Genomic DNA, 22,544 nt, shown 5'->3' on the forward strand with positions numbered 1-22,544 from the left:
CTTTCCTTGGTGATTTTAATGTTCACAACTCCACCTAGCATCTGTTTTCTAATCACATGGACCCAGATCATCGAGATTCTGAGGCTTTTGCAATTGCTAATGATATTGGCAGATTGTTCATTTAACTCCCAGAATACCAGACAATCCTAACCATACAGTCAACAATCTTGATCTTTTTCTCACAAACAACTCTTCTAAATACACTGTTGAGGTGAGTGGTACTCTAGGTTCCTCAGAATACAACTTGGTGATGGTATCTTTTCCAATGGAGCCTTCCTCTCATGGCCATTCTCAACCTTCTGTTCATTTTCTGCCTATACCAAAGCTCACAACAATTGTAAAGAGTTATTAATCAGTCCAAACTAGATTTTCAAAAGGCTAAGAGTAGAAAACTTGCTCCTTGTCCAAATGATAGTTGAGCATTCTGGTCTCTTGCCAAAGTTACTGGCTGCAACTTCTGTCCATCTCTATTTCCACCTCTCTTAAAACTTGATGGTTCTACTGCCACATCAGCTAAAGATAAAGCCAGCTTGCTAGCATACTACTTTTCATCTAACTCTTGTATTGATGATCTTGGTAAACCATCTCCTACCATTCCCAGTATATTCCATTCAAAGACTCCTGTGGTCTTCCATCAAAAGAATGTCAGAAGAATTTCGAGTAGTCTCGATGCCAAGAAAGCTCCAGGTCCTGATGTTATTTCTCCACTTGTTCTCAAAACCTGTGCTCCCGAGGTTATCCTGTTCTGGGTCACCTTTCACACTTTCTTATTCCAAAGGTGTTTTCCCTTCTGTTTGGAAATTTGATCATATCCAACCAGTTCATAAAAAGTGTGACAAATCCTTCCCAACTAATTATCATCCCATTGCACTTACTTCTACTCTTTCTAAAATAATGGAGAAATCATTTAACCAAAACTCATAAATTATCTGGGAACCTTCCATCTGATCAATGATTGCCAGTATGGATTCAGTCAGTGCCGATCCACTGGTAATATTCTTCCTTATGTTACACATCTGTGGACAAATTCAATGGAAAAGTTTGGTTGAAACTCAAGCAGTTGCTCTTGACATTTCAAAGGATTTTGATCGTGTTTAGCGTAAAGGTCTTTTAAATAAGCTTCCATCTTATAGTTTTCCAATTGTTTTTTGTAATTGAGTATCCAATTTTCTCTCTGAACACTTGCTACAGGTGATGGTAGGTGGCTCTCTGTCTTCTAACTTCTTCTCTAATGCTGGTGTTCCCCAAGGTTCACCTCTTTTTCCCACTCTTTTCCCCTTTATATTAATAACCTTCTTACATTGACCAGAAATTCGATCCATAGTTTTGCTGATGATAGCACATTGCATCTCCCCTTCCAGTTTGAGAAACCTTGCTCTGCACAAACAGCTTCAACTTCTCAAATATCCACTACCAAATCCTTAAATGCTGATTTCTAGATAATTCTTTTTTGGTGCATTAGCATTAGTAGAGGCATATGATACAAGAAAGCAAGCTTATACAGCATCAGACAAAAAAAAAAAAAAAAAAATCCCATTTCACAAATTCATTTTCTAAAAAGTTTGTCCAGTTCTTCCTTGAATTTATTTAAGCTATCAATTTCCACAACGACAGATGGAAGTTTGTTCCAGCAATCAACTACCTGCTGGCTAAAAGCAAATTTCTGCACATCTATTCTACAACTGTCTCAGCTGAATTTGAATTTATGCCCCCTCAGGCTCAAAATCTGAGCAAGAGGAAGAATCCCATCAGCATTGAGCCTGCTCAACCCATTCAAGGCCTAATACAGTAGAGCGTCAGTTATCCAGAATAATCGATGTCACACCTCTTCTGGATAGCCAAATTTTCCGGATAATCAAACTGGAAAATTTTCCAGATAATTTTCATAAGATAATCATAAGATTAAATAAATTTAATCTTATGATTAAATTAAATAATTAAGATTAAATTAAATTTAAAAAAATTATAAACTAATTTTGGAAAACAGAAACATCCATCCAGGCATTTTTATGATTTTAATGCAAAACAGGAAAATTTTTAAAAAAATTTAAATACTTTTGGTTTCTTCAACTTACCGATAACGAGCACGGACAATCTATGTGTCCCAATGACATTTGCACATATAGCAATTGTAACTCGCTATTTTTTCATCTTAAAACTTGGTGTAGGCATTTCTCTTTTAGTGGCTAGGGTTAAGGCATTGGTAATACTTTCCATAATAAGCCCATCTCATCAACATTATAAACGTTTTCTTTCTTGTAATTTGCTTAACTGAAGCGAACTTACATTTATAGGACACCGCTGCCTATTTGTCTGTAGAAATTTTCTCACCTTGAATGTCTAGTTCACGTATACTGTGTCTCAGTTTAAAAATTTTTAGCCAACCTGTGCTTCCCTTAAAATCTTCATTACCTCTTAATTTTCGATTGAAATCCAATGCTTTTTCACATAACATTGGGCCAGACACTGGTTCACCTAAACTTTGCTTCTGAAGAAAGCAAAAAAATAAAGTGAGTGCACTCTCTAAAGCGGCATTTTCGGGTTTCAACGTTATCTTTTTCCTGCTAGATCCTCCTTCACTATCCATAATCGACACAAATTCTGTTATAGCATTGAAATTTTTCTTGATGTAAATTGTTGAAGTCCCTAAATTAAAATCTTCGGAGAGATTTCCTAAATTTTCACCTTTTCTAATTCTGTTAATAATTTCTGTTTTTTGTTGTAATGTTAAAAACTACGCTTTTTCATTTCGTTCACCTTTTACTGTAAAAAATTGAGAAAAATAATAAATTGCACTGTTTCAGGTCGATATTATTCTTGCCAAATCTGGATCTAAATTATTCTGAAATTCACTTATGGTTTCCAAGAAAACCTAGGTCTCTGTGAATATTTTTCTAAAGCACATTTCTGAAGGTCACATAGAATTCTAGAAGTCACAACCATAAAACAATAAAAACAATTTGCAGTTTTCAGTTTATTGGGCTTTTTGTTTGTACAATCTGTTATAAATGAGTAGTAAACTCGATCTTTTGCTTATTAGAATCAAAATTCAATTTGCAAACATGATCAGTGTAACGCGCTTACTCTACTACAGTTAATAAAAAATTAAAAAAAGAAAGATCAGCCTTTCAAATTATTCCGGATAACTGATGTTCCAGATAACCGACGTTCTACTGTACATCTCTATCAGATCACTTCACAAGTGCCTAGTCTCCAGATGCTGCAATTTGCAGAACATAAGCCTTTCTTGGTAGGAGTTCCCCTCACCAATCTTGTTGCCCTTCTCTGTTCTTGTTCTAGCAACTCTACATGCTTCCTAAAATGAGGCCTCCAGAACTGTATGCAGTACTCAAGGCATGGCCTGATCACTGCCTTATACAAAGGGATAATCACCTCCTTATCCCTACTAGTAAAATTCCAGTATATCATTGACAAAACCCCATGACCTGCTCTGGAAGCCTGTCTACACTGTAAGAAAACTTTATTTCTGACTGCACAATTACCCACAGGTCTTTTTTCATTCTCTACCACCCTGAGTGCAAAGATAGCTTAGTTGATTGCAATTCTAAAACTCAGTTCTGTCTTATATCTTGTAAAAATGATTCTTCTGCTCCTATTCTTATCTTTGATGTACTTAGATTTCTAGACAAAATCACATATTTCTATTAGGGATTACCCTGACTTCAAATCTTCCTTGGCTTAAGCACATCACAAATATTGCTACTTCCTCTTAATCTAAAAAAAATGAGTTTTCTCTTTCACTCTCAGTACTACCAACAGTTTCTCACTCTGTACAAATTGCAGATCCACCCTACTGTGGAATATTGTTCCCACATCTGGAGCTGTGTCCCTAAAACCTCTCTCAGGCTTCTAGATTCCATTCAAAGGAGGGCAGTTAGGTTAATTAATTAGCCATCTCTAACAAAGTCTCTCCACGCTCTGTCTCACAGAGATTGTTTCTGCTGCATAATTTTTTAGAGATACTTCCATGGGCCTGTTGTTCTGAATTTGCTTCTATAATCCCTGCTCTTTCTTCCAAACAAGTCCAAACATGTGCCACAGCCAGTCAGCATCCTTTTACTGTCCAACTTCAAACTCCCAGAACCAACTTTTCTTCTTCCTCATTTATTCCTTCAATTTCCATTTTCTAGAACAACCTCCCTTCATATGTATTTCCCAAAAATTACAATCTATAGAAATTGGTCTAATGTCAACAAGCCTTCTTTCATCCCTTTTTTGCCTTTTTTCATCTCTTAAACCTTCAGCCAATGTATGTTACTAAGTACGACAGGTTCTACTACCCTTTATTTTTGGGGGTTTTCATAAAAAATGGGGGGCAGCACTGAACCCTGGAGAGCTGGCGCCTCCGTAGCCAGGTGGGCAGGAGCGGCAGTGCGTAGCACATGCTTCTTGATTAGGCCAGGGTTCGAGCCCGTGACCACCAAATATGGAGGATGCGGAAGGGTCAGGGAATGACCACCGCATATCCCTGGAGCAGTATGGCCTTAGTTGCTAATGCTCCTAAAAACCAAATAACAACAACAAAACAACCTGGAGAGCTACACTAATAACAATAGGTGATGAAGAGTGATTTCCATTAATAACCACTCTCTGTCTTCTCCCACTCAATCATCCCTTCATACAAAGCAGTAACTTGCCCTTAATGTCGCACTGCTAAAATTTATACAGCAGTCTTTTATATGAAACACCATCAAAAGATTTCCTGAAATCTCAGTACATGATATCAAAATTATTTTTTGCATTCAGTTCCTTTGTTATTGCATTATAGTATCTAATCAAACTGGTCAGACAAGGTTGCTCCTTGACAATCCATGATTGCAGTATAATTGCATTCCTGTCTAGATGGTCCTGCATCACTTCTTTAACCAGAGATTCTATTATTCTCCCTGGAACTGAGGTTAAGCCAACAGGTCTGTAATCATACATGTCGCCTTTTGATCCTCCCTTGTGAAATGGAGATACATTTGCATCTCCAGTCCATAGGGACCTCCCCCTGAATCCAAGGATACACGATACTCTCATAATTCTTAGATTCAGGGGAGGTCCACATGGACTGGAGATGTGAAAATGTATCCCCAATTCACAAAGAGGGTTCAAAGGGTGACAAATAATTACAGACCTGTTAGTTTAACTTCTGTTCAGTGGAAAATAATGGAGTCACTGGTTAAAGAAGTGATGCAAGATCATCTAGACAAGACAGCAGTAACAGTTCAGATACAGCATGGGTTTGTTAAGAGGAAGCCTTGTCTGACCATTTTGATTGGCTACTATGATATGGTCACAAAAGAACCGGATGCAAAAAATAATTTTGATATCATATACTTTGATTTCAAGAAATCTTTTGATACTGTTGAACATGGAAGACTGCTGTACAAATTGGAGCGATATGGCATTAAGGGCAAGTTTCTGCAATGGATAAAGGGATGGTTGAGTGGGAAATGGCAGAGAATGGTAATAAATGGACACTGCTGTATGTGGAGTACCCCAGGGTTCGGTGTCGAGCCCATTGTTGTTTTGCATATTTATCAATGATATCGATGAAGGTATATCAGGCTTGGCTTGATTTCCAAGTTTGCAGATGATGCAAAGGTTGGCAGGGTTATTAATGACAGTAATGGCAGTGTGCTATTGCAACAGGATCTAGAAAAGTTGGGCAGATAGGATAAGAAGTAGTAACTGAAGTTTAAAATTGACAAATGCAAAGTACTGCATATGGGTAGCAGTAATCCAAGAGAAATGTACCAACTGTGTGGTACTACACTCAGGGAGGTAGAGAATGAAAGAGACCTGGGAGTATTTATCAGTCAGTTATGAAGTTCTCTGAGCAGTGCAGATGGGCTGCAAGAGCAGGTCATGGAGTTTTGTCAATGATATACAGGAATTTTGCTAACAGAGAGAGACAAGGAGGTGATTATCCCTTTGTATAAGGCAATGGTCAGGTCACACCTTGAGTACCGCATACAGGTCTGAAGGTCTCATTTTAGGAAGGATGTAGAGTTACTAGAATGAGAACAGAGAAGGGCAACAAGACTAGTGAGAGGAACAAAGGGGTGCTCTTACCAAGAGAGGCTTAAGTTCTGCAATTTGCAGCATCTGGAGACTAGGCACCTGTGAGGTGATCTGACTGAGGTGTATGAGGCCTTGAATGGTTTCAGCAGGCTCAATGCTGATGGGACTTCCGCTTGCTCAGATTAAGAACCTGAGTGGGCATAGATTCAAATTAAGAAAAGACAGTTGCAGAATAGATGTGCAGAAGTTTGCTTTTACCCAGCAGCTAGTTGATTGCTGGAACAAACTTCCATCTGTTGTTGTGGAAGTTGATAGCTTAAATAAATTTAAGGCTGAACTAGATAAACATTTGAAATGACCAGATGGGTGAAATGGGAAGATTTTTTTTTTCCTTTGGCCAATGCTGTATAAGCTTGCTTTCTTGCATCATAAACCTCTGCAAATGCTAATTATGGCTAAGAGTTTGTTTATCTCCTTTGCTGCATCTCTTAATATAATTGGATAAATCCCATCCACCACAGGCACCTTTTTCATGTTATGCTTCATCCATTTCTCATTAACTTTCCTCTCAGTTATCACAAAATAATTTAGCTTCCTGTTAAATTCTGATGAATTTCCAGCATTTCCCTCCCTAAAGAACTGCTTGTGCATGAATGAAGATGCAAAATACCTAATCAGTTTGTCAGAAACCTGAGCAGGATCATCAACAGTTAATCCATTCATATCTATTGGACTCAATGTGATTCAATCCCTTCCTTCTACCGTTTGAATAAATAAAGAAGTCTTTGCTGCTTTTCTTTGCCAGATATTTCTTGTAATCTGCCTTAGTTTGCCTGACCTTATTTGTGACTTGATTGCAGACTAGTTTATATCTACTATGAGCATCTGTATCAACTGATAATTTATACATATCCCATACATTTTTCTTTGCTGGCAGAAGTGTCATCAGTTCATCTAACAACCATTTAGGTCTTGAACTGCATTTCTTCTTTGGTACAAAAACGCTAGCAGCTTTTACAATTACGTCCCTGAATGTTTCCCATTAGTATTTGCTGTTGGTAACATCATCAGTTGTTCCCAATGCATGAAATTTAAAAACTGAGACCAATGTATTCAGCCTTTACAAATGCAAACACTCTTCCCTTTACCCCTACCAGTAGTTATGTCTCCAAGTAAATCCCACATCGGCACACTGTGATCACAGCCACCCAGTGGGTCTTTTACCTGCAAATTCTAAATACATAGAGAATCGTTGCTGATAACTAGATCTAGAGTACTGGCACTCCCCGGCTTACGTAATACTTGACATATGGAAATTCGACTTTACGTAAGTTTTTGCCAGCTGGTGCAAACTTAAAAAAAATTGTGGAAACATATTTTGCATCCCATAGGAATAAATGGAGATATCGTGAAAATATCGTAATGTGAACCCAATAACATTGGTTTTTTTTTTGGTAATTCATTCCAAGACCTTGGAAGTTGAAAATTTTGCTATATAACTAAGCTATTTATCTCTCCAAAAAGGTCATTTTTATAATGGAAATTGCACTACACTTTCATCGTTATCATATGTTCTGTTATAGGAATCAATTTTGAACACCTTTGTGATATTTTTCTAAAACACATTTCTGGAGGTCACTACCTAGTTGTTTGTTATACTCAGTGCAGTAATTAGGCCTATAATGCACTCCAATAGAAATGCAAGAACATTATGCTGCAGCCATGGGTGTGTAGGGGGGAATGAAAAGAAAAAAGAAGAGTTGAGTTTCATCGCCAGATTAAAGTTAGTTACGTTACATCACCAAATGTTGGGAAGAGAAGTTAAAAACTCCTCAGGGATACCCCGCCCCTTTTGTTTGGGGTGAGGGTCTCTTCAGGAGGTACATGTTGCTGGACCTTTTGATGCGGCACTTACATTATGCCTTCGCACTTTAAAGAAGTGGGGGTGCTCCCAATATTTTGCACCTTCAGTGTAGATTTGGCATAATGTGTTCATCAGGTGGTTTTGATTAGGATCAGATCTTGTATACCTTCAACATAGGAGAGAGGAGAAGAAAAACTCACCTCTCCAAATGTCGCAGTTTGGAAATGTGTGCATTGTGTAATTTTGTGGAACTTAAGAAGATAAGAACTTAAGTTCATCAATATGCTGTAACCTTTTTCCATTTTGATCTTATCCAAGTCTGGCAATTACTGGTGTGAATAGGAGTGTTTAGCAACGAGGCAAAATTTCAACAAAACAAACGTTCATTGAATATATAGAAAAGAAGCATGTACATATCACTTACATTCTCTTAAAATCTCTCTTTAAAATCTCATTATCGAAACATGATGTTTGCAAATATAAAGTATTATAATGATTAATTTGGTTATCTTATACCCCTTTACAAAAGGGTCAGTCCATTAACATAATAATTTACAAGGTATAAAATTCTCATATGTGTAGCCATCACCATTGCTTAAGTATCAACATCCTACTCTTAACTTATCCTTTACTATAATATTTAAGTAAATAGGATAGTCAAATTTCTACTTCTCACCATGTGTATTAACCATTTAATATTCATGCTATTCTCCAAAATTAGGTTCCATGACATATAATACATCATGCTTAACATAGTAAATCATAGAAAGGAATCATCTTTTTTTAAAACTTAGTTATTCCATCACTATTCCATTTAAAAGTTTGTCTTTCACACACACACATCTTACAAATAGTAAAGCTTTTCTGCTCACCCCTTTTATCTTCTTCTTTGACTCTATGGGGCGGCTTTCTGCTCTGGTGTTTCCTCCTTGCTTTCTTGCTTCTCTGGATCCACTTTTCTTTAACACTTCTGCACTGGCACTTAGATAACTCTTTTTTCCACACTTTTCACTTCAACATTAACACCAACTACCAAAAGGACTGCTGGACCAACTCTTGACAATCACTCTCACACACCCCTGGGGTCCTGCTAAGGGCCCTTTTTAAACCAGGAGCAGCTCTCTATGTTTAGACAACTACTCCCTCTCATTGGCTGCTCCAAGTACGGGGTCAGATCCCAAGTGCCTGAACAGTGCATGATGGATAAGGAATCATCACCCCATCCTCCAGAAATTTCCACATCCATCGAACCATAGTTACGTCACAACTCTTTCACTATAGTCACCACTGTGGCTCTGCACATGACATGCACAATCTTGACCATTTGGGCAAGCAAGAATGTTACTTAACACCAGAGAACACTTAGAGAGAGCTCAAGGTATTTGTTGTACACGTGGGAAAACAATTTTCCCCACTCTACCCCTACTCCGGTGTCATCTCATACTTGTGAAGCTCTCGCAGGTTTATAAGAGAAGATAGTTTTTCTTGACCCTTTCCTGACCTTACATTGGAAATCTACCACTGTACTGTGAATGCAAACCTAGGCTTATGTGGCACATACATCTACATGGCTTTTTCTATGCTAGTTACATGTGGGTGGGCTTTTTTTAAGGTTCTTGATATTTTAACTCTAATTTTGAATAATTATTATTATTTATTATTATTATCATTAGCCATATGGTACAAGGAAGCCTGAAGCTTATGCTGAATCAGCCAAAAAAAAATTTCCAAATTACCCCAAGAGAGAGAGAGAGAGAGAGAGAGAGAGAGAGAGAGAGAGGGAGAGAGAGAGAGAGAGAGAGAGAGAGAGAAATAGAACAGAATCACCAAGAAAAAGAAGAATGATGATATCTAGCTCAGGTCCCTGGGTGTGCCAAGCCCATACTCACCAGATGTGAGCCCCATTTGATTGATTCTACAGGTTTTCCTCCTTGTTGATGGAATTAATAGATTATTGATTAAAACACAGGTGCTCGATTAATAATATAGACATCAGCAATAAATGAAACCAGGCTAACTTTGGTTTTATCAATTAATAAAAGTTTAATTTAGTCAAAAGAGAAAGGTGGGATCTATACCACTCGTAACAGGTGCCAGCAGGATATTTTACAAGGTGGTGCATGTGGGAATAAATTTTTTCTTCACCAAATTTTCTAACATGTGTAATATCTTAATTAAGTCAAGTTTGACTGATTTCCATGATCAGCAGAGCCAATGTTTCGGATATACGGATATACTGCAAATATTACTTTTAAAAAATCTATTTAGAATACTTCGAGCTGTACAAGATTTATATGCTAAAGTTTTGCACCAAGTAATACTTAAAGTATTACTTGGGGCAAGACTTCCAGTTTCTGCACTTGCACCATGCTGCCGGTGCCCATGGCTGTAGCCAACCTGAGAAATATGCATTACAGGATGCCACTAGCTGACTCTGGCCAATTAGAGTAATCCACATTATCCACAAGCATAGGTGTTCATGATAGTGTTTGGTCATCAACATTATACATAATATTTCATATTAACATACTAATATTATGCATAAATTGATATATATTAGGCATAAATTAATACACAAATATTATACGTAATATTTCATATTAATGTACAAAAATTTTGTAATATCTACAAAAATGTATGTTGATTTTTGATAGAACATCTGGGTTGTTTTTTTATATATAGGTATATTTTTATTCTTGCGATCCATGTTCAACTATTTTGGGCCCTTGAACAATAATACTGTGTATTGATACTTTCAGCTCTGATAATACTGAGTGAAGTTTAGCTGCTAGTTGCTTCCACCCATCTGAGAAAAAATCTAAGGTTGGGAGAGACTGCTTACATTTTTTTCAAGTGGGAATTGAATTAGTCAACTTCAAAGGGAGACTGAGAGAATTTCTCACCAGGAACTCAAGTTTTTCCACCTGCATTAGTTTGCTATCTAGAACTCAAAATAAAATAAATTGTGATACAGCATAATTTAATACATTATGAAGTACCATCTATGGCAGCTCATTTATATGAATAAAAATTTCACAGAAAAAGAAACTGGAATAGGTAAATAAAGTGTATTGTACTGCATTGTGCAACCCCAATATAGATGCTATGTGCAAGTGTACATTTCTTAGCATTCAGTAGGCAGACAAACCTGGACCCTGGGTGTTTTGTATTTGATGCCCCCCCCAATTGGACATGCAAATTGGGGGAAGCCATCAGATTTGATCCTTATGTCACTAAACATCATTCATTTATTCCCAATATAGATGGGGGCAGATGACTATTTGTTTAATAGCTGTAATGTAGTTATAACAAAAGTTAAGAAGACTAAACTAACCATGTACCTGAGCCTTAGGACACCATGGCACAGTTCTAGCTCAGACAGAAGCTCTTCAAAAAGTGTTACAACATATCCATAAATACCACAATTAAGAGTTATAAATGTAAAATTTAAGAACTCACTTGCAGCATATAATACCACTCGATCAGGATTACCATTATCCCGGAGTACATTTTCAGCAAAGTTAAGTCGAGCACCATGAAACCATTCTGGAGAATCTTCAAATTTAGCTTTTGTATCTATAACCTAAATATAAAAATTACAAATTTTTTAAATATCAACAAACATCTTTTAAATTGAATCATGAAAGTCAACTTCAGTCAAAAATCAAAAATGAGATGCATACATATTGTACTGAGAATATGATTATGAAATTATAAATGAATAATAAATGAATTGATACTTTCAGCTCTGATAATACTGAGTGAAGTTTAGCTGCTAGTTGCTTCCACCCATCTGAGAAAAAATCTAAGGTTGGGAGAGACTGCTTACATTTTTTTCAAGTGGGAATTGAATTAGTCAACTTCAAAGGGAGACTGAGAGAATTTCTCACCAGGAACTCAAGTTTTTCCACCTGCATTAGAGAGTCTGCTGACGAGGCTACTAGTGACGGTCGTGTTCCAAGCCGCTAAGTGGATTTTTCTTATTTATTGATTTGAAATTATTGTTTTTCTAAAACTTTTGATTTAAATTTAGTAGTATAACATTATTTTGTGATTTTTTGATTAATTTGGTGTATTTATTCTTTACTCGGCCTTGTAAAAGTATCGGTAAGGGTTTCCACGTGTTCGTAACTACCGCTACCGTTATTAACTTTCCTGCCATTGTGATACCGTACTAGATATACCGTAGGTTATATACCGTACTAGATAGCGTTAGTTGAACTTCGTTAGCAGTTAAATTGTACGTTTAAATAAATACATATAACGACTTAGATTACAAACGTAATATAATTAATAACATAACATAATTAATTAATAAATTAATAGAATCATGACTCAGACCAGAGCAGCAAAGCAAAAGGCTCAAGCTAATGGAAGTGCTGTGGCTCAGAGCAGAACTGAGGGGGGCAGTTGTCCTCTGACTCACAGCCTTATAAAATGCACTGTTTGCTTGATGTTTGCAGAGCAATCGGGTACGGGACTTGATACTGCCAAGGGGGATGTCTTTGTGTGTGCGCGATGCAAGGAGTGTAACGATATCAGGCAACAACTCGGCGTTCTTTTGGGCCTATATGAGAGCTTGAAGGACAGGGTGGATGCCCTCGAAGAAACTAAATTGAGGGGCCCATCAAGCTCTCAGCTGCCCACATCAACGCCAGAGCTTGCACTTGGGCATCGCGTGACACAGAGACAACCCCCAAGGCAGAATGCGCTGGTCCCGAAGGAACTAGTAGTTGTTGGTGACTCTATTGTCAGGGAAACGGGGAACATGCTTTGTAAAAAAGATAGGTGGAACAGGACCAGGGTATGTCTGCCAGGGGCAAAGGTTGATGACGTTGTAGAGCGAATATCATCTTTTAAGGGCACAAAAGGTGATATAGTTGTACACGTTGGCACTAATAATATTAAGAGTAGGAGACCGGCAGAATTACTTAACAAGTACAGGTCACTGTTGAACAAAAGCCGAGAATTAGGGTTGAATTTGAAAGTGTCTGCAATTCTGCCCAGACACGATAGGAGGGAGTATATGATGAGAGCCTTGTCGATCAATTCGGCCCTGGAAAGATTGTGCAAGGCTCAAAGGGTAGAATTTTTTTCAGCCTGGACTGTACTTGTTGACAGGAGAGATTGCTTCTACAGGGATGGGATACACTTAAATAGAAAGGGTGCAAGAATATTTGCTGATGCTATCGAGGCAGTGTTAGGTGGGTCGGAAAACTGCTAGCTTGGGGGGAGACAAAGACCAATAGATTGACAGTAGCCACTGGCAGAGGTGAAAGAGATTCTTGCACTGCTTCTATTAGAATGAGCAGAAGCCTGAAAAACAAGATGCATGGTATTTCAGAGACTGCTGGGAGCCATTGTGGTACAAGTAAACACATGGGTTGTGTTAGGGTAGCTAAGAATAGAAACAGGTGCAGGTATACTTGCGTGTACACCAATGCTAGGAGTTTAGTAAATAAATTTGATGAATTTGAGGTATTGCTCAAAACATCGAAGGCAGATATTGTTGGGATATCAGAGACGTGGTGTCACACAGATATAAGGGATGCGGAACTGCAATTTGGGGAGTACAACGTCTACAGAAAGGATAGACAGGATAGGAAGGGGGGAGGTGTTATGCTATTAGTTAAGAAACACATAAAAACCAAGGAAGTGAAGCCAGTCGACATCGCTGGACAGTGCAGTGTGGAGTCAGTTTGGTGTGACATAAGCATTGGGAGATCAAAATTGAGAGTAGGAGTGTGCTATAGGCCTAATGACTCTGATGAGTATAATAAGGAACTGTACAGGGAAATAGAGTGGGCCAGTAAATCAGAGTGTCTTATAATGGGAGATTTTAATTTCCCAGATATTGACTGGAATTTGGGGGCTGGATACTCACACACTAGCAGGGCTTTTGTGGATTTATTGGATGATTGTTTTCTACATCAGCATGTTCGGGAGGCAACTAGAGGGAGTAATACTCTTGATTTGATTATCAGCAGTGATTCTTCATGCATTAAGAATCTGCAGATAAACAAACCACTAGGTGGCAGTGATCACAGTGTGCTGAAGTGGGATTTACTCAAAGAGGTAACTACCATTAGGGGTAAAGGGAAGGGTTATTGCTTCCGTAAAGGCGACTACGATGGACTGAGACAGTATTTAAATTCTATACAGTGGGACCAACTGATGATGTTACCAACAGCAAATTCAAAATGGGAAGCATTCAAAGAACTTATCTTGGAAGCTACTAGGCTTTACATACCAACTAAGAAATATTGTTCAAGGTTTAGGCCAAAATGGATGTCAGATGAACTAATGAGGCATATGGCAGAGAAGAAAAATGCATGGGATACTTACAAATTAACACATGACACAGAAGCCTATGATAGATACAAGTTGATATGCAACCAAGTTACAAAGGAGGTTAGGCAGGCGAAGGCAGATTACGAGAAATCCTTGGCAAGGGATGCAAAGAAAAACAGCAAAGAGTTCTTTACTTATGTAAACTCTAGAAGGAAAGGGATGAATCAGATTGGTCCACTTGATATTGATGGGTCAAGTGTTGATGATCCTGCTCAGGTGGCTAACAAACTAAATGAATATTTTGCATCGACATTCACACATGAGGAGTTATTCAGCGAGGGGAATGCCAGAGGTGTATTCAACTCTAGCAGTAAGTTACAGAATCTTGAAATAACTGGGAGTAAAGTGGAGGAGAAACTGTTGAAGATAAACACAAGAAAGGCACCAGGGGTGGATGGGATCTATCCAGTTATATTAAAGGAGGCAGCAAAGGAAGTAAGCAAACCCTTAGCCATAATTATGAGAGCTTCCTTGGACTCAGGGGAGGTACCCATAGACTGGAAATGTGCAAATGTGACCCCAATTCACAAAGGAGGATCAAAGGCTGACACAAGTAATTATAGACCTGTGAGCTTGACTTCTGTTCCAGGAAAATTAATGGAGGCACTGGTTAAAGACGCACTGCAGGATCATTTAGACAAGACTTCAGTTATAGCTCAGACACAGCATGGTTTTGTTAAGGGGAAGTCTTGCCTGACCAACTTGATTGGATACTATGATGCAGTCACAAAAGAACTGGATGCAGGGAATAACTTTGATATTATATACTTGGATCTTAGAAAGGCTTTTGATACTGTTGCACATGGAAGACTGCTACACAAATTGGAGCAGTGTGACATTGGAGGCAAATTGCTGCTATGGATAAAGGGGTGGTTGAGGGGGAGAAGACAGAGAGTGGTAATCAATGGACACTGCTCATCGTGGACTGATGTTATTAGTGGAGTCCCTCAGGGCTCAGTGTTGGGTCCATTATTGTTTTCTGTATTTATAAATGATATTGATGATGGTATATCGGGATTAATGTCCAAGTTTGCAGACGATACAAAGGTTGGCAGGGTTGTCAAGGACACTACTGACACTATGCTTCTGCAACAGGATCTGGAAAGGTTGAGCAGATGGGCTGAGAGGTGGCAAATGAAGTTTAACATTGACAAATGTAAAGTACTACACATGGGAAACAGCAACCCCAGAGCAACGTATCAACTCTATGGTACAACACTGACAGTGGTAGAGAATGAAAGGGACTTGGGGGTGGTTGTGCAGGCAGATATGAAGTTCCCTGAGCAGTGCAGATGGGCTGCAAGAGTAGCTCATGGAGTATTGTCAATGATATACAGGAATTTTTCCAGCAGGGATAAGGAGGTGATTATTCCATTGTATAAGGCGATGGTCAGGCCACACCTAGAGTACTGTATACAGGTCTGGAGGCCTCATTTCAAGAAGGATGTAGAGCTGCTGGAACGAGTACAGAGAAGGGCAACAAGATTAGTGAATGGAACAAAGGGGTGCTCTTACGAAGAAAGGCTTAAGTTTTGCAAATTACAGTGTCTGGAGACTAGGCACCAGCGAGGTGATCTGATAGAGGTGTATAAAGCCTTGAATGGTTTAAGCATGCTCAATGCTGATGGGATTCTTCCTCTAGCTCAGAATAATCACCTGAGAGGGCATAAATTCAAATTGAGGAAAGACAGATGTAGGATAGACGTGCGGAAATTTGCCTTTAGCCAGCGAGTGGTTGGTTGGTGGAACAGACTTCCATCCCTTGTGGTGGAGGTTGATAGCCTAAATAAGTTTAAGGCTCAGCTGGACAGGTATTTTGAACGAACAGAGGGGTGAAGTGGAAGTGGTTTTTTTTTTTTTTTTTTTTTTGGCTGATGCTGCATAAGCTTGCTTTCTTGCATCAAATGCCTCTACTAATGCTAATGCTAATGCTAAAGTACCAAAAATAATTTTATATGTCTCAATTATTGTTAAATTAATCTGTCTGTTCTGTCAGACATTGCACTGTTAATTTTATTGTCACCTCTCAGACTAATCACTCTTTATAAAGCTATCCAAAATGCCCATTGCATTCAGAAAAAAAAAGAAAAGGGGTCTATTGGCCACTTCATATTCACATATATGCAAGGGCACATACAGTGTTTACATTGCTTATGCTTAAACACATAGGTAAATGCTATGTAAGAATTTTAAATAATTAAGACAACAAAATAAGTTGAGCTCTTTCACAAACAAGCTTGCCAAGGTAAATCAGGTTCCTGACCAGGAGGAGAACAAAAATGAGAATTAAAAACAAAAAGAGAGTTAAAGTTAAAACGTAAATGTGCAATAATGAAAATTAATTATCTTATTATTATAACACTACTGGATTGGAGTGTGCAACTTTCATTATTTTTCATCCCAAGTTAGACAGTCATGAATGAGGATTGCATGGCTTTTTTTCTCCTGGAAAATCAAGTTTTCATTCAGAAAATTTGCAACTTGAAGATGGAATACGCATACACAACTTAAAAACAAGTTTTGGACTATGGAACTATTATCTGAAATATGCTATTTATCTAAGCTTCTAAAACATATTCAGGCTATACATTAAATATGATGACAAATGAGTTGACATTTAGATGACAAATCAGTGTTAAAGGCTAATGTCCAAAACTTAAGCAAGTAAAAATAATAAAAGCTGAGCTACTGATAAAAATAAGAATAAGTACTTGATGGAATTCTACAATGTCATTCCCCTCCATTCAGCAGTAGCACTTTATGAAAGCATTATTTTCTGTGTCATTGCTTTTCACATTGCTTGGCTATTCTCTATTCTAAATTTCTGCACAATTAGCTGTTTTCTGTCTACAGGTCTTCAAAATGATGCACTTTAATCAATAACCATCCTATTATGTCAATGGTTATTAATCAATAACCATCCTATTATGCCGAGTGAGTCGGCCAACATATAGCCATTCCCGGAAGATCCACAGTCACCAATTTAACATCCATAACCAGCACCATTCTCAGAGCACTAGAAGCTAAAGCAGAACTTGCCGTCATGTATGTCGACCTGGAAGCTGCCTTCGACTCAATCAGCATTCCCTCGCTCGTTCACCTCCTAGAAAACTACTTTCATATAAAAGGTGACATGTTGTGGTTTATCACAACCCTGCTTTCTGACAGAATCATTCTTCTGACAGGGATCAAGGTATAATCTCAAGAAAAATCACCGGGAGTTCCCTAAGGTGGAGTCCTCTCCACAGCATTATTTACTGCAGTCATTATTCCGTTTGTGCAACAGAGAAAAGACATAATCTGCTATGCTGATGATATTAAGCTACACACCCAGATTAACCCCAGTGAACATATCTCAAACATCAATGAAAAGATCAAGAAGAGATATGATCGACTTAGGATCATATCTCTATCAATTTGGACTACTTATTAATCCTGCAAAATAAGCTCAAATTGTCTTTTCTTTGAAGCACCAACCCACTGAAGTCCAAGTTTCTCTAGATAGCATTCTCCTTCCGGTGGTAAATAGGCATACGGACTTGGGAGTCGTCCTCAATTGCAAACTGACCTTCAACCCCCACATTGACAAGCTCATTAACAAAATTCTGCAAAATTCACTGGACTACCAAACAACAACTACTCCATGTTAAGGATTTGGATGTGACTCAGCGATACATGTACACCTCTGTATACTCCGTCATGTTATACGTTTCAGAAATATGGGCATCTGCAGCCCCCACGAATATCAAGTGTGTGTGCTCCTCCAAATACTGGCTCCTTCGTTGGATCACACATAAACATCATCGCCCACCCCAGCAAAGAATAACTGCGATGGCAGCCACACTAAACTTTACTCGACTGCCAAATCTGATAATGGAAAGATGCCTCACCCTAACTGCCAAAATGACCACTGGAATAATCTCAGAGCCATACATCTGGGAACTGTGCAGCTGGAGAGTCCCTCAACCTGGACTGAGGTCACTCTTCCCACACTTATTGCCAACCCTAATAGCGACCGGTTTCTTCCCATGCAGATTTGATTTTTTTATTTTTTTGGTAGTTGTTGGCGCATCGGCTTCTGTGGTCATAATGCACCTCCCAAGGTTTTTGCAGTACTCTGATCCAAGCCCGAGGTAGGATTCGAACCCACGACCTTTGGGTTGCCAGGTAGGCACTTTACCCACCTGGCTAGCCCGGTCGGCTAGCCCCCATGCAGATGCTCATCACAGTCCAAGCAATTGACGTCGACCTCTACAAATTTTCCAAGGATCGCAAATACCGGAGACAGATCCTTGATGGCCTAAACTCAACTGGGTAAACTGCACAGTAATGTGGCAATATAATAAATTTAAAAAGTATGTCTGTATAATATTGTATATAATGTCAAAAGTTTTGTATAATATCTTTATGAATATATTGTAAATAATTTAACTGAAACTTATTATATTGTTGGCCCTGGGGGATGAACCCGAATCTAGATGTGGGCCCTCGTCCTCAAGGCCTTTGTCCACCAACAATGTGAAGCCCCTGGCATTCCTGCTGTGAAGGGTACATTGTATACATCCTTTTGTACACAATAAAGATTATATTAGCATTAGCATTAGTAGAGGCATATGATGCAAGAAAGCAAGCTTATGCAGCATCAGCCAAAAAAAAAAAAAAAAAACTTCCACTTCACCCCTCTGTTCGTTCGAAATACCTGTCCAGCTGAGCCTTAAATTTATTTAGGCTATCAACTTCCACAACAAGGGATGGAAGCCTTTTCCACCAACCAACTACCCGCTGGCTAAAGGCAAATTTCCGCGCATCTATCTTACATCTGTCTTTCCTCAATCTGAATTTATGCCCTCTCAGGTGATTATTCTGAGCGAGAGGAAGAATCCCATCAGCATTGAGCATGCTCAAACCATTCAAGGCTTTATACACCTCTACCTATATATATATATGGGAGTATCCCAATAATCTGTGAGTCAATAGGTGACCTAACCTTCCCCACCAATATGATATATAATGATTAAATAAATAAATTTTTATTAATGCACTTATTATTTGCATAAATTTTAATCTAGTTGAGAACAAAGCTTTTGTTATTTTCTGTTCTATTTTGATAATAACTGTGCTTTAATTAATAATAATAATATTATGCAAGTATATTTACAAACCTCTGTAAAATGCTTAGAGCAGACAATTTCTATAAAATCCCAAACCTCAGCCCAAAATTCTGGATAATTTTTTACTGACCAGTCATGCACATCAAGATAGTTTTCTGAAAAATAAATGACAGTGAATTAATTATAAGTTATTACTGCTAAATTAACATTTCAATTGCTAACTACCAGCTAGCACAATTGAAACCATCTGTAGGATTCAAATATTGTTATTATTCTCATGCTATATCCAGGGCCTGAAATCTATCAAGGATCTCTCTGAATAAAGTTAGTTTTGGGAAGATCTAACATTTGACTGAATTTGACATACAGAAAAATCTGATTACAACAAATACATTTTAATGAAAATTTCACTAACAAAAATATTTAATTCAATTCAGCCAGGGAAGCTACAAATTCTGCTCCTACCCAAAAGAGAGATTTGCAAATGTCCTCCCCCCCTCATGCTCTTTTAAACGATGCCAAATCAAATGTCAGCCCTCTTCTCCCCCCCCCTCAGAAATGGTATTATATGGTGTTTTGTCACTGAGTATGGCAATTTATTTTCATGTCGAAATATGCATAAAAAGTATTAATTTACAGTAATGTTGTCATTAAATATTACCAAATGCAAGGCTTCTCACACTGATTAACTGTTCATAACAAATTTCATTGCTGCTCTACACATAGAAATAACAATATGCTAAATAAATGTTAATTTAATAAAATATAAAATTCTATTTGCTTGAAATGTTCATCTCATTTTTAATTTTATTCCATAATTATCTTGAACCATTCCGGATGAGGTAACTTTTCATTTTTTCATCCCACAAATCTCTTCCATTGAAAAAAAGGGTAAATCAATTTTAATTTGAGTGATCTGAACCAAACAGTTTGATCAATAAGTGATGAAGAGCACGGGTGGTTCTAAAGTGGCTATAGCCCCTTTCTCCTATGATCAAAAAATGTGGATTTTTACTCATACTATGCATGATGATTAAAGCTTAATGATCCCTGAAAACCTGCTTTAGCCATCCTTTAACTGCTTGATTCCCTCCCCACTTTAGAAAATCCTGGTATCGCCTCCAATGACAAGTGATCTGTTGAATGTAGTATCATCAACTGTGACCAGTTACATGCTTGATAAAAGGTTTGACTGTCGTGTGATGAGCTGAACCAGATAACGTGTGCAGTGTGACTGCAGCTTTATGCATCTTCAAGTTTAAAACTAGTTTGAGATATATACAGTGGCAAACAAAAAAACTGCATCACTTGAGAACTTTGCAAATAATGGTTTTGCACTGCATCTTGGGTTGCAGAAATGTTTGAAATGCATTTGTTAGATGGGATATATATCTCTGTGGATGAAATCCAATAAAAAGACTCCCCCTGATATATGTAATTGTCATAAATATTTTTCCAAAAGGGTAAAATGTGTAATTAATAGAAATATGACAAATCATGCAAATGGCAATCATGACAACCATACATATATTTTTTTGCATTTATGTGTACAAACTGAAATGACAAGTTAACATAATAGTATTATGTACTGTAAATCAGCAAAATAAGTCCTCAATATTTTGTTGTTCCTCCTCAAGCTGCAATTACAGCCTTGCAACGATCTGGCATAGAGTTTATGGTTGCCCAATTTCGTGGTACCACACCCTTACAATGCTCTCCTGCAGCTGAATCTTACTTGTTTGCTTCTTCTGAGCAATTTTAGATGACATTATGTTCCAGCAATCTTCAATAGGGTTCAAATCTGGACTGTTAGCAGGCCAGTAGAACATTGTAATGCCAGCATTTCTGAGGTATGACTGCACCTTAAGGGGAAAAAACGAGAGAAAACATTGGTGCAAGTATGTTTTAAGCCTTGTGAGACAAGAAGACAAACAAGAAGACAATCATTAAATCTAAATAGCATAAAACTTACCAATTTTGCTATGTGGCAAGGTGCTGAGTCCTGTTGAAAAATGCAGTTTTGGACGTCTGTGTGGTAATCCCTAATAACAGGTTTCAGGCACTCCTCGAAGATAGTAGTGTAGGTTTCTGCATTCACTGTTCTGTTAAATAAACTTAATTCACCTCACCCCATCTGACCAGTGGGGAACTTTACAGTCAGTATTATGCAGTCAGGATGGTATGCCTTCGATTTTCGTCTTCTAACATATCGCTTCCCATCTGAGCCATGCAGGTTGAATTTCGATTCGTCAGAAAAGATGATGTCCCATTGCTCTTTTGTCCATGAAACATGCGTTTTGGCCCAAGCAAGTTGCTGCTTCCTCATTTGTTGGGTCAACAAAGGCTTCTTCTTGGGCCGATAGGCATGCAGACGACATTCCGAAAGCCGTCTTTGGATAGTTCGCTTGTTTCAACACCAGAGGCCATCTCAAGAGTCCAGTTTTAGATCAGGAGCACTAGCATGGCAATTACAAAGGCATAGCCATTTAAAATATTGATCTTGGGAAGGCATAGTCTCTCTCTTACGGCCTGATCCAGGTCTTCTCTTTACATCACCGGTTTCGTGCTCTAATTTCAGCACCTGGGATAGTGTTGACTGATGGCAGCCTATTTTATCAGTGATAACAAGCAAAGAAAGCCCTTCCTGGGACAGAACAACAGCTACGCTCTTTTTTTCTTAGTGTCAACTGAAAATATTGAGCCATGCTTACACCTTCGAAAAACAGGATACTAACGAGCATATATACCCTTCCAACGCTGTATTTATAGAAACGGCTGATGCAATACCTTGCAATTACTGTCTGATGTTATAAGAAGCATTATCTGATGAAATACCTTTGCTTTGCGACAAACAAAATGACTGTAATTAAACAATATCTTATGTTTCACTACAAATGTTACTTTTTTAAGGTGATGCAGTTCATTTGTCCATCACTGTAGCTTCAGATTGAATTTTGAATACATACATGCACGATAAAAAGTTTGATTGTCACATGATGAGCTGAACCAGACATTGCATGTAGTCTGGTCACAGTTTTATGCATCCCTGAGTTTAAACTTAGCTTGTTAGAAAATATAGCTTTCATTTTGAAAATATATATTTTTCCATAATGCTTTCTTTAATTAAATTCTCTTTCGAAAAACGCATAAATAATTAATGATAAGGAACTTTTGGCATTTTATCTGGT

The 22,544-nt window shown here is 38.0% G+C and overlaps 1 protein-coding gene across 1 annotated transcript in view; it reads right to left on the reverse strand.

Annotated features, from left to right (window-relative positions):
• The window catches only part of LOC150090189 (acetoacetyl-CoA synthetase-like), a 132,076-nt gene that overhangs the window by 88,773 nt on the left and 20,759 nt on the right, over positions 1-22,544 (reverse strand). The window contains exons 3-4 of the mRNA XM_090369006.1: positions 19,408-19,511; positions 11,354-11,477 (exon numbers count right to left, since the gene is read on the reverse strand). Coding sequence (XP_090225132.1) covers positions 11,354-11,477; positions 19,408-19,511 — 228 coding nt within the window. The remainder of the gene's footprint in view (positions 1-11,353; positions 11,478-19,407; positions 19,512-22,544) is intronic.

This window comes from Mastigoproctus giganteus, chromosome 2 (assembly GCF_048544385.1).
Source record: "Mastigoproctus giganteus isolate SK-2022 chromosome 2, ASM4854438v1, whole genome shotgun sequence".
NCBI classification, from domain to species: Eukaryota; Metazoa; Arthropoda; class Arachnida; order Uropygi; family Thelyphonidae; genus Mastigoproctus; species Mastigoproctus giganteus.